Source organism: Musca autumnalis, unplaced genomic scaffold, assembly GCF_047663935.1.
Source record: "Musca autumnalis isolate F117 unplaced genomic scaffold, ASM4766393v1 scaffold_4, whole genome shotgun sequence".
NCBI classification, from domain to species: Eukaryota; Metazoa; Arthropoda; class Insecta; order Diptera; family Muscidae; genus Musca; species Musca autumnalis.
Window position 1 is genome coordinate 114,777,511 of NW_027411977.1, and position 12,261 is coordinate 114,789,771.

The following is a 12,261-nucleotide window of genomic DNA, read 5'->3' on the forward strand; positions in this document are numbered from 1 at the left end:
ATATAGGTCCCTAGACTGCAACACCTCGAAATATTCATCGGAGACCCTATAAATTATATATATTCTTCATCAGGATAAAATTCTAAGTCGATATATATATATATATCTATTACTCCTAGGATGTTTGGTATTGCAAATGGGCTATATCGGTCAACGTTTTGATATAGCCTCCATTGAACGATACCAGCCGATTTTCGAAATTTTGAAGGTTTTAGCCTTATTAAAGTTAAAGTTTGGTATTTGGTCTTCATTTGGGCTATTAAACGTTCCATATGAAATTTGTAGGTGTAGGTCCCATAGTACGTACCTCCCTATTTTCGATGTTTTGAAGGTTGTGGCCTCAATATTTCTCAGAAATGTCTGAAATTTGGTATTTAGTCTTCGTTGGGAGAATGATACTTTCCCCCAGAAACTTGTCGGTACAGTTCCACGCCTTAGTATAGCCCCCATAGAACAGTACCTCCGTAATTCCGGTATTTTCAAGGTTGTGGCCTCAATACATATTCCCACGAAATGGCTGAAATGTAGTATTTGGTCTTCATTTAGGGTACTATATGTTCCATGTGAAATTTGTCGGTATAGGTCCACGCTTTAGTATAGCCCCTATAGAACGGTACCTAATTTTTCCGGTATTTTGAAGGTTGTGGCCTCAATATTCCACCGAAATGGCTGAAATTTGGTATTTAGTCTTCATTTACGGTACTAAACGTTCTAAAATGAAATTTGTCGGTACAGGTCCACGCCTTCATATAGCCCCTATAGAACGGTACCACCCGAGTTTGGGTATTTTGGAGTTTTTAGCTTCATTATCTCACGGAAATGGCTCAAATTTGGTACTTAGTCTACATTGGGGTATAAAACTTTCCCCAAGAAATTTTTCGGTATAGGTCTACGCGTTCATATTATCCCCATTGAAGGGTACCTCCCGATTTTCGGTATTTTGAAGATTGTGGCCACAACAATCCACAGAAATGCCTGACATTTGACATCTTTCCGACTGAAATTCGTCGGTATAGGTCCACTTTTCGAGCGGTACCTCCCGATTTTCGTAATTCTGAAGGTTGTGGCATCAATATCCCGCCGAAATGACTGAAATTTGTAATTAAGTCTTCCATGGGGTTATAAAATATTCCAGAAAAGAAGTATCAGTATAGGTTCACGTCTTCCTTTATCCCCCATAGAAGCGTACCTCTTGAATTTCCGTATTTTTAGGTTTTAGCCAATTTATCTTACCGAAATATCGGAAATTTGGTATTAAGCCTTCTTTGAGTCTAAAAACTTTCCGCAAGAATTTTGTCGTTATAGATCGATATATTGATATAGCCCCCATAGAACGGTACCTCCCGAATTTCGGTATTTTTATGGTTAGCCACATTGTTTTACCGAAATTGCTGAAATTTGGTACATATTTACAATTCTTCCGGTATTTTCAAGGTTGTGGCCTCAATACATATTCCCACGAAATGGCTGAAATGTAGTATTTGGTCTTCATTTAGGGTACTATATGTTCCATGTGAAATTTGTCGGTATAGGTCCACGCTTTAGTATAGCCCCTATAGAACGGTACCTAATTTTTCCGGTATTTTGAAGGTTGTGGCCTCAATATTCCACCGAAATGGCTGAAATTTGGTATTTAGTCTTCATTTACGGTACTAAACGTTCTAAAATGAAATTTGTCGGTACAGGTCCACGCCTTCATATAGCCCCTATAGAACGGTACCACCCGAGTTTGGGTATTTTGGAGTTTTTAGCTTCATTATCTCACGGAAATGGCTCAAATTTGGTACTTAGTCTACATTGGGGTATAAAACTTTCCCCAAGAAATTTTTCGGTATAGGTCTACGCGTTCATATTATCCCCATTGAAGGGTACCTCCCGATTTTCGGTATTTTGAAGATTGTGGCCACAACAATCCACAGAAATGCCTGACATTTGACATCTTTCCGACTGAAATTCGTCGGTATAGGTCCACTTTTCGAGCGGTACCTCCCGATTTTCGTAATTCTGAAGGTTGTGGCATCAATATCCCGCCGAAATGACTGAAATTTGTAATTAAGTCTTCCATGGGGTTATAAAATATTCCAGAAAAGAAGTATCAGTATAGGTTCACGTCTTCCTTTATCCCCCATAGAAGCGTACCTCTTGAATTTCCGTATTTTTAGGTTTTAGCCAATTTATCTTACCGAAATATCGGAAATTTGGTATTAAGCCTTCTTTGAGTCTAAAAACTTTCCGCAAGAATTTTGTCGTTATAGATCGATATATTGATATAGCCCCCATAGAACGGTACCTCCCGAATTTCGGTATTTTTATGGTTAGCCACATTGTTTTACCGAAATTGCTGAAATTTGGTACATATTTACAATTCTTCATAAACGAAAGGAAGCAAATTGTTCCATTTTACTTCCATACAACCCGTGGTGGAGGGTATAACAAGTGCGGCCCGGTCGAACTTACCTTTTTTTGTTTCTTTTTGGCCCATATTAAATTAGATTTAGCATATAGGTCCTAGACTGCAGTTAACCGTTTTTTGTTTAAATTTTTGCAGGAAAGTTAAATTTTGGACCTATGTAGGTCGTTCTCGAACTCGGTCTAAGTCTGAAACAAATATGCAAAATTTGGAACTGTTCGGGTACTTTCGAGACTTATCGGGCTTATCAGTCATTTTAAATATATATTATATAGAGTGGACTTCCCTACTAAAAATTATATTCAAAACGATTCGAGAGCAGCCCGTAAACTGATTTAAAGAGATAACAGAACTTTTGTAGATCAGAACGGGATCGGGGTGGACCGATACCGTACCTCTTATCTTTGATATTGATCTTACTTTGGAAGAAATAATGCTCTTACACTCAAGTATTTTTGTACAAAATCCGTTTCGGACAATTTTGAGTCGATTTAGCCATGTCCGTCTGTCTGTCTGTATGGTTCGCGCACGGTAACTCCCGAATGGATTAACCGATTTTGTCCAAAATCGGGTTTTGGTAATATTTTCTCCGAACTTGTTCAAGTTCACACCTTCGCACACCTACCCCAAAAAAGTTCGAAATTTTTCCCTAAAATTGTGAGCACGGTAACTCTCGAAGGGAGTTGCCGATTGGGTTCAAAATTCCATATAATATTTCTTCCAGGCATAAATCGAGTACCTCCAACACAAATTTTCAAAATGTTTGTCACAGTGCACTTTAGGGACCCTTATAGGATTGGAGGCTGCCGTGGTGCAATGGTTAGCACGTCCGTCTTGCACTCATAAGATGTTCAGTTCGATTTCCAGGCCGGGCAAAAACATCATACTTTCCTAAGGTGACAAAATAGTCCTCAGTGTAATGTAGGCGACATTTCCTGAGTATTCTAGCCATTTAAGATTTCTCTATGAGAGTGGTGTTGTAGGGCACACCGTTCGAACTCGGTCCCTAAATAACTGATGAGCATGAAAACTTACAAATTGAGTACCCGATTTGGCCAAAACTGTGCGCAAACGTACATCAAGAAGGTCTACAATGAAAAACATCTTCGTGAACATCTTCCACAAAATATCAAAATTTTTGCTTAAGTGGAATTTAAAGTGATTGGTATCGGTTCATAGTTTTGAAATGTTTGCACCAGATAGTCCTCCCGATTCATACTACGATATAGGTTAGTCAATATTGACTGAGATAATTAGCGTAAACCTGTTAAAACACTACGACTACCTACTATGGCTCTTAAATTCGAAGATGGACTATACCGGACAACTTTTCCGGTACCTCCTTCACAAAGGTTTAACCATTAAGACTAAAGATAATTCTCGCAATACCCATTATATAACAGGCTGAGGGTATATGTCTGTCGACAATTACGACTGATACTTTCTTAGTTGTGTTGTTGTCCATAAGGCTGAGGCTGAGTACTCAGAATCATATTTGTTAAGACATCACAAATGCACGAAAAATTTTAATACATCGCCTCATTGTGGAGAATATTACAATATAAATATGTGCCACCGCGGTGCAATGGTATGCACACCCGCCTTGCACGCTGAAGGTCGTTTGTAAAACTTGTCTAGAAGTGGTGTCTTAAGACACGCCATTCGGACTCGGCGATAAACAGTAGGTCCCATATCAATGAGCTAATATTAATCGGGGTGTACTCATTGATATGAGAGAAGTCTCTCTTGTCCCGTGTGGGATGTTTGTGGAATTATTATATTATTATTACAATATAAATTATTTCTTTACAGACCCCTTATTGTTAAGCTCATTAGCGGCAATTTCACTAGCATCCGATAAAACGGCAGCAATTTCTTCTTCAACCAATTTACGTTCACTTTCCTCCGATAGAACAGAACAAGGTCTATCATCATGTTCTACCACATATTGTTCATTATTATTTGCCCCTTCATTGTTGGCGTCCTGGTGGTCGGTGTCCTCAGTAGATTCATTGGCTTCCTTTGGTTCTAAGTACGGAGAAAATGGTATGGGAGATTGAGAAGGCCGAAATTCCAAAGGATCTTGCAAAAACACCGTCGATGGCCGATATTCCAAAGTTTGACGAGTGAATGGAGATGCTGAACGACGACCTTGATCAGGATTTAATGAGGGCAACAAAGATGTTGATTCCCAGCTGGGTTCAGTTCGTATTGCTGATACTGGGGATGGAGATCTTGCCTTTGTTAGAGATTCGGTGATAGATTGGTCCATTGTTAGATATGGACCTGGAGATTTTGCTTCTAAGCATGGTTCGGTACCAAGAGGTGGTATGGGAGAGGGTGATCTGTCACTCGGCATGTTTACAGTAGTTTGTACAGCTACCACAGCTACAAAACTTGTTGGTGTTAATGGAGTTGGTGATCTTGCCCTTGTAAAGGTTTCCGCACAAGTGTCAATATATAAATGTGGCACAGGATCTTTAGATTCCACACATGGTTCTGTGCCCAGTGGTGGTATTGGTGATGGTGGCCTCTCGCTTGGCAAAGTTTCTTCGACTACTGCGGGTTGTTCGAGGGGCTTTACAAAACTTGTAGGTAATTTGGGTTGTTCAGTTACTTCGAGAAAACTTGTAGGTGTTGTGGGTATGGTTTTGTTGGTCGTTGGAAAGTAATTCGGCTGTACATGCTGCTCCTCATTTTCCCTATAAATACAAGGCAATATGATACTCATTAAAACGAAGTACTTAAATGTAAATTGTTTCACTTCACTTGCCTCTTAATTCCAAGAAAAAAGACATTGCCACATCTTGTTATCACTTTGTGGGATTCTTCGTGCGTTAATGGAGATGTTGGTGTATCATTAATACGGACTATTACATCACCAACCTTAAGTCCAGCTTCCTGGGCAATGCTACCCTCATTAACCTAAGAAATTTTTACAATTGTAATGAGAAAGCTGTAAATGAAGTTAAATACACATCTGACACCCACAATGGCATAAATCAACATAACTGTTATAAACAACAAAAGTCACACATAATAAAACGCTTGGCTTTTTCGACCAACCGACATGCTTTACCACTACCCCACGAATATTGCAAAGTATATATTTTCCTTTAAATAAAGAAATTATATTTTTATTTATTCCATTTACCAGGTAAACATAAAATTTATATTAAGATTAATCTCTTCTATTCTGATTGCTACAACGACAAACAACAATCATACACATCGTCACCATAAATGCCGGAAGACGTAACCGACATGGAAATCGAAATTCGTTTTTTGATGGAATCTGATATATCAAGCTAAAATACATGCTCTGGCAAAATTTCAAGCTTCTACGTTTAAAAATAACGATCCTATTCAAGAAATGCCAATAGACGTAACAGCATACAGTAATTTTCATAGAACACAAAAGGCGTAACCCACATTATTTCAAAACTAAACAGCAGTACAAACAATGTATTCTTTGATTTTTGCAGCAATTATAATGCCAGAGGGAGTGCTTATTGAGTTGATGTATAATTTCCACGGGTCGGTTAACCGGTTATTTGACCCTAAAGTCCAGGTTCAAAACCGGGTTAGACCCGGTTCTACTGAACCGATTACTACAAAATGGGTAACGTATGAAAGCTTATAGAAATACCTATCACATGGCGTAGTTACTTTAACAGTTTTGTCTCTTACTCGGCTTATTTATCCATATGTGTAATTTGACTCTTAGGTGACGATATCTCAAGAATGGTAGCTTTTTTCAAAAATCACAAATACCATTCTTTTAGTTAATTTTTAAAGCAATAACTTTGACTTTAGGCGGTTTTTACTGGTCTTACAGAAAAAATCCATAATTGAAATAATTGAAGATGATGACAGAAGACCTATGCCCGGATTTAAATAAACGTCTAAAACGCACATATGGAAAACAATATGTTAACCGGACAAAGAGAAGTGGTTATTCGGAAGACAATGCTTGTCTCGATATTGTTCATTTTTCCAAGAGAAACAACGAACGGAAATATTCAAAATTTGAGGCGTTGATACGAAAACGTGTATATGCTCAAAAGATGGTCTTGTCAACCAGCCCATGGTTTAATAGAGATCAACTGATTGTAGTAATCAATAGGTCCAGAGAAAAACGCAAATTTTCTGTATTGGTTTACTTTTACAAAAAGACAGGAGATCATACAGTCAATGCGAGCATTGGCTTTTGATCCTAGCAGTATAATCTTTATTAAAACTGATATCAAAGACGACAACCAGATTCTACCATAGAGAAGTTCCGGAAATTTTGGCAGTGGATCCTCCCTAAAAGTTTCAAAAAATAAATTTCAACATCTGCAAGACTTAAAACGCTTAATTCCAAGTGATTGTCATTACTTTTATGACAACATTCTTTATGACAATTAAAAGTTACATTTAAACTGTTACAGATCACTTAATTTATATGAACTATATTTTGTCCATAAATTGACTTAAATACAACAATAAATATAATATTCCAGATTTAATATCGTCTAATACAATTGAAATTATAAGTAATTATAGTGATGGTTGGAATAGACAGTTCACCTAATAGTGGTCCATTGAAATATCGACGTCAAGAATGGGAATTGAACCCGCGTAGGCCAATAAACAAGTTCTAATTTGTTTATAATTTTTCATTTATACTAGTTTCTTCAAATGTATACTCAATAAATTGTGGGTTACGTCTTTTAGCATTTCAGAAAAGTACAATACCAAAAGACGTAACCCACACAGCTTCTAGGATTCTGGAAAAAAATTTAATTTTTTTCCAAAAATTTATTTCTTCTCTGTCTTAAAACACGATACTAAAATTTTTCGATATTTTATAACACCGATTTCATTTTATAACGTTTTTTGCTTCTCCTGTAAAGTTTTATTTTTGTGGGTTACGTCTTCCGGCATTTATGGTGACGACATATTACTGTAGGGTATACTCCAAAAAAAAAATAAATAAATAAATCGGTACAATGTCTACAACATAAAAACTTAGAAAAAAGACACTTAAATAAAAAACATCATTAGGAGAAAAAAAATCGTTGCTGTCGAAAGGTCAGTCAGCCTCCTTCACATTATAATATTCATGATTTGACCAGAGATTTAAATCTTTTCTCTGTGTCTGTTGTTTCTGTTGCAAAGTTTCATTTTCTTATTTTTTTTTTTTGGATTTTCATCTTATATTTTAATTTTTCGAATTTTCTCTTTTGTGCGTTTCCACCTAACTCGCAACAACAGCAATGCCTAGCGCAAGACATTTGCAATGTAAAATCAAAACAATCAAAAAATGTTTTTCTTCTATGAGGGAAAAAGATTTTCTCCCATTTGTTGTTGTTTTTTGCGTTTGTTTTGGTTTTTTTATCTTAATTTTATTGTGGACCAAAACATGACCCCGCTGCCTGGCTGACTGGTTGTATTCTGATTTCATTTGTGTTTATCTTGTGGCGTAAACGTTTAAATGACAATTAAATGAAACGCGTGCTAAATTGCTATGAATACATTTTGCGGAATGATAAAAATAGCGTAAGGTTTGCGGTAGCTGCTGCTGCGTTGACTACGTGTTGGTGTTGTTATGCTAAAATACGTTGCGTGGCTATAAGTGCACACTGTCCTGAGTTTTATTTGTATACCCTCTAGGGAGGGTATATTAAGTTTGTTTTTTAGTTTGTAGCGCATTGATATAAACATGTGTGCCCTTATAAATAATTGTTCCACAAATATCCCAGGAAGGGACATGGGGGACTTCTCTCATATCAATGAGTGCACCCCAATTCATATTAGCTCAATGATATGGGACCTAAAGTTTAAGGCCGAGTCCGAACGGCGTGTCTTAAGACACCATTTGTAGAGAAGTTTTACATGGCTTACAATACTCAGGAAATATCGCCTACATTACACTGAGGGGTATTTTGCCACCGTTGACAATTTGATATTGCCTGATCGGGGAATCGAACCACGACCGTCAGCGAGCAAGCGGGTGTGCATAACATTGCACCACGTTGTGCGTTTCTCAAAACTTCTATGTATTTCCATCCGTCCGACCGTCTGTTGTAATTCCTCAAACATACAGACAAATTGAGATGGGATGCTAAAATTTCGCACAAATGTGACTTTTATTTGCAGCAGGTCAAATTGGAAGATGGGATATATCCATTAGGGTTATGACTTTTTTACAACCTCATATGCCTGTATCATAGCGTGATGAGTTTTGCCATAAGATTACATAAAATCATAATTATAAGGTGATTCGGTGAAGTGGTTTGTGCATTTTCAAAGTGGTTTGTGCATGACCTTTTTCAATATTTGAATGAAATAAACATTATTATAGTTATTAGTAGGCTTATATTTATTCATTCGTGAAACAAAAAATAATTTTTGAAAAAATTTTTTTTTCATTTCATAAATTTTTTCAAAAAATTATATTTTTAAAATCGATTTGTGCGTGAACTTTTTTTATATTTCAATGGAATAAACGATAGCGTAATGATTTTTAGGCAAAAGTTCATTCATCCCTGATACAGGAAATCATTTTTGAGAAAAAATGTCAAAAAGTCATAACCCTAATATCCATCCACTTTTTGGTATGGCCACCCAAATATTTAATTATTTTAATTTTAAATATTTTCGACTTTAAAGCCATATTTTCTGACCGAAATAGCTGTAAACGGGCGCATAGTGTTCCCGGTAATTAAGAAATGTTTTCCCCAAAAATTTTGGACATAAGTCAAAGTCTTGGAATAACGACAAATTCATACTAATACATTATTATTGGGGAAAAGCCGGTATTCAATTTGATATTGCCAATAAATGGACGTTTCAATTAACAGAGGCTCTGTCTGCAATTCCGACATTTTTTACTTGTTACTTGTTATAGAAGTTTTCGACCCGAATTTAATGTAATTTGGCATTTAGGGTTTCAAGTGATAAAAAACTTATCCACCAATAATTGTTGGCATAGTTCCAAGTTTTGGTATAACCCCCATCTAACGTTACCACCCGATTTGAGAAACTCTGAAATAGTTTTTTTAGGATTTTATAGACGTTTTCCTTCTAAATTGATTGTTACTAGACATTTAGGATTCAAAGTGGCAAACACCTTCTCCACCAAAAATTTTGGACTATGTTTTGGAATATCACCCATATAACGGTACCACACGATTTCAAGTTTATTGACATTTATTTAGCGACATTTTCTGACCGAACCAGCTATAAATTGCCCTGTGTGTAATTTTTTGAGTAATGTTTTATTAACCATATTCTGACACCGCAGCGTGATAGAAGACCTAAAAGAGAAGACATGTTTTCTCCGTTTTTCCTTATCTCATCAACTTTCGCCTTTACAGGCCTCCAAAAGGTTTGAGGCTTTGATGTCAAAAGGGATCACCTGATTTTAGGTGGAAAGGGTATTATGTATTTGTTTTTCATATCTCGACGAGATAAGGCGATTTTGGGATGTGTGTCCGTCCGTCTTTCCATTAAAAACTGTAATCAAACTGCAGATCGCAATTATAGACCGATCGTCACGCAATTTTGTACGGATTGGTTATTGGTGATGATCGTGATTTAGCGTGCGCAGTGGACCGAAAATATTTTTATTCGATTTTGAAGGTAAAAAACAAAAATTCGTTAATGATTATGTAACCCATTACAAAGTAATGTAAACAAAAATATCCACATATATTACTCCTTACTAAGAGGTAGTTTACACTATCTATCAATGTCATATGACACGAAATAAAAACATTCCATATCTACCCACGCAGGCAATGTAGAGACGTAATTTTATTAAAATGTTGCTGGTGTGGACGCACCAAGTAAATGGCGTAAGGAAAATCCCCAGTATTGCACATATTAGCGACAGTATAATGATGGAAATTTTCATGTCATATGACATTTACATATAGTGTAAACTACCCCTAAGTTATGAGTACGGTGGCACAGACCGTATGTGTTCGACTACAAATCCTAGGGTTGTGTGTTCAACGCTCTCCATCGGCACGCGAGCTTTTTGTTGACAAAATTAAGAACAGATGGTGGTGTACATGTTAGCGTTTTAACAACCCATAATGTTCATACGGGTGGCCGAAAGTGTGTTCGGCTACAAATCAGAAGTTAGCATGATCAAATCCAGCAGAGAGCGTAATAAAATAAAAATATGAAGTGTGTTGAAATTGAAAAAAAAAAAAAACAATTCCACCTCAACCTTTTTCAACTTCTACTGGTCGCAGGATAACTCGTTATTCTAGTGGTTATAGAATTATTAGCAAATCAGTGCGACATACCCTTGTTAAAATAATGGGTTAGTAGGGGGTTTTGTATCAAAACGTACTATAAAACCCTATTATTTAGTAAGGAATGTTATATGGGTGAATATTGCGTAAAGACTTGCTTCTGTGTCCCGACGCAATTAATTTTAAAAATTTTGAAAAATTTTAATTCTTAGAGGCTCGAAAATCAAAATAAAATATTCTACATATTTATTCTGTGCTCAAAAAACACTGATATTCATTAATATTTCAAAATATATTATATACATGAAGTACGACGAGTTATTCTAGAAGAATGAACAATGCCTATTTTAATTTCGTGAATATAGTTTTATTTTTTAAATTATAATTTTGAGACATTTTAGTCGTGTCCCTATTTTTTTGTCATCACCGTGCGCCAATGTGTTTATTAAACAAGTAAGAAAGTATCAGTCAGCTGAGCCGACAGAGATATACCCTCAGCCTGTGCAAATTGACACACTTTTTTCACAAAAAACTTATGTATTTAGGGGGTTTCAAAATTTTGGTCGTATGAACCGACAAAAATGTTGATTAGGATTAAAGTTCAAAAATTTTGCGGAAAAGGTACTTAAAGGAATGGACCGACATAGGCCATTGGGGTGCCATATGGAGTTTTTACACACTAAGGGCTGTATTCTCACGAAGTATGGACTTGCCCCTGAAACAATTTTACCATCGTGATTGAGGCAGCGAATGTAAGTTGCTTCAACAAAAATCAAAGTGATTCGAGAGCAGGTCTTAAAGTGAACTTATCCAAAATCTTGTGTGGGAGGTACGGGATGGAGTGGACAAATATAGTCCATATTCGAACCTGATCTATATCTGGTAGACATTATGAGAATGTGTAAAGTATGTACCAAATCGGTCACTCCCATCAAGAGTTATCTTGCGCACAATTTTTCCGAATATTTTTGAACTTTTGTGGGGTAGGTACCTGAAGGAGTGGATCGATATGGCTTATCTACGAACTTAAACTAAGTTTGGAAACAATATTACGAAGGCCAAATTTTGGCCGGAATCGGCATTCCCGTTCGAGAATTATCTTGGCTTCCACCCATAAACATGGTGTCATAGGGTTTTTTTCAACTTTCAGGCTATTTTTTCAGGATGTATGGACTTGCCCCTGAGGAAACTTGTACCTTCGTATAGGGGACAGTGAATACAATATGTTACAACAAAAACCATGGCGATTCGAGAGCAGGTCCTAAACTTAACTTTTCCGAAATTTTGTGTGGGAGTTACTTGAAGGAGTTTACCGATTGAGTCCATATTGGAACCTCATCTAAGTCTGGTAGAAATTTCATAATGTGCAAAGTATGGATCAAATCGGTTACTCCCTTCAAGAGTTATCGTACGCACAAATTTTCCGAACATTTTCGAACTTTTGTGGGGGAGGTACGGGAAGGAGTGGACCGATATAATCCATCTTTGAACTTGAATTAAGTTTGGACAAAATATTACGAAAGTCAAATTTTGGACCGAATCGGCAGATCCGTTCGAGAATTATCTTGCGTTTCAACCACTACACACGGTGTCATATGG

General features: G+C 36.6%; 2 protein-coding genes across 11 annotated transcripts in view; one reads left to right on the forward strand and one right to left on the reverse strand.

Annotated features, from left to right (window-relative positions):
• LOC141402856 (acid sphingomyelinase-like phosphodiesterase 3b) overlaps positions 1-12,261 on the forward strand; it is a 767,718-nt gene that overhangs the window by 200,420 nt on the left and 555,037 nt on the right. The window lies entirely within an intron of this gene.
• Zasp67 (Z band alternatively spliced PDZ-motif protein 67) overlaps positions 1-12,261 on the reverse strand; it is a 60,758-nt gene that overhangs the window by 37,952 nt on the left and 10,545 nt on the right. For all 8 annotated transcript variants that reach the window (XR_012412398.1, XM_073981917.1, XM_073981919.1 and 5 more), the window contains 2 exons: positions 5,184-5,335; positions 4,225-5,112 (listed from right to left, as the gene is read on the reverse strand). Coding sequence is in view for 7 of the 8 variants with exons in the window: in XM_073981917.1 (XP_073838018.1) it covers positions 4,225-5,112; positions 5,184-5,335 (1,040 nt within the window). In the remaining variant the exon portion in view is untranslated. The remainder of the gene's footprint in view (positions 1-4,224; positions 5,113-5,183; positions 5,336-12,261) is intronic.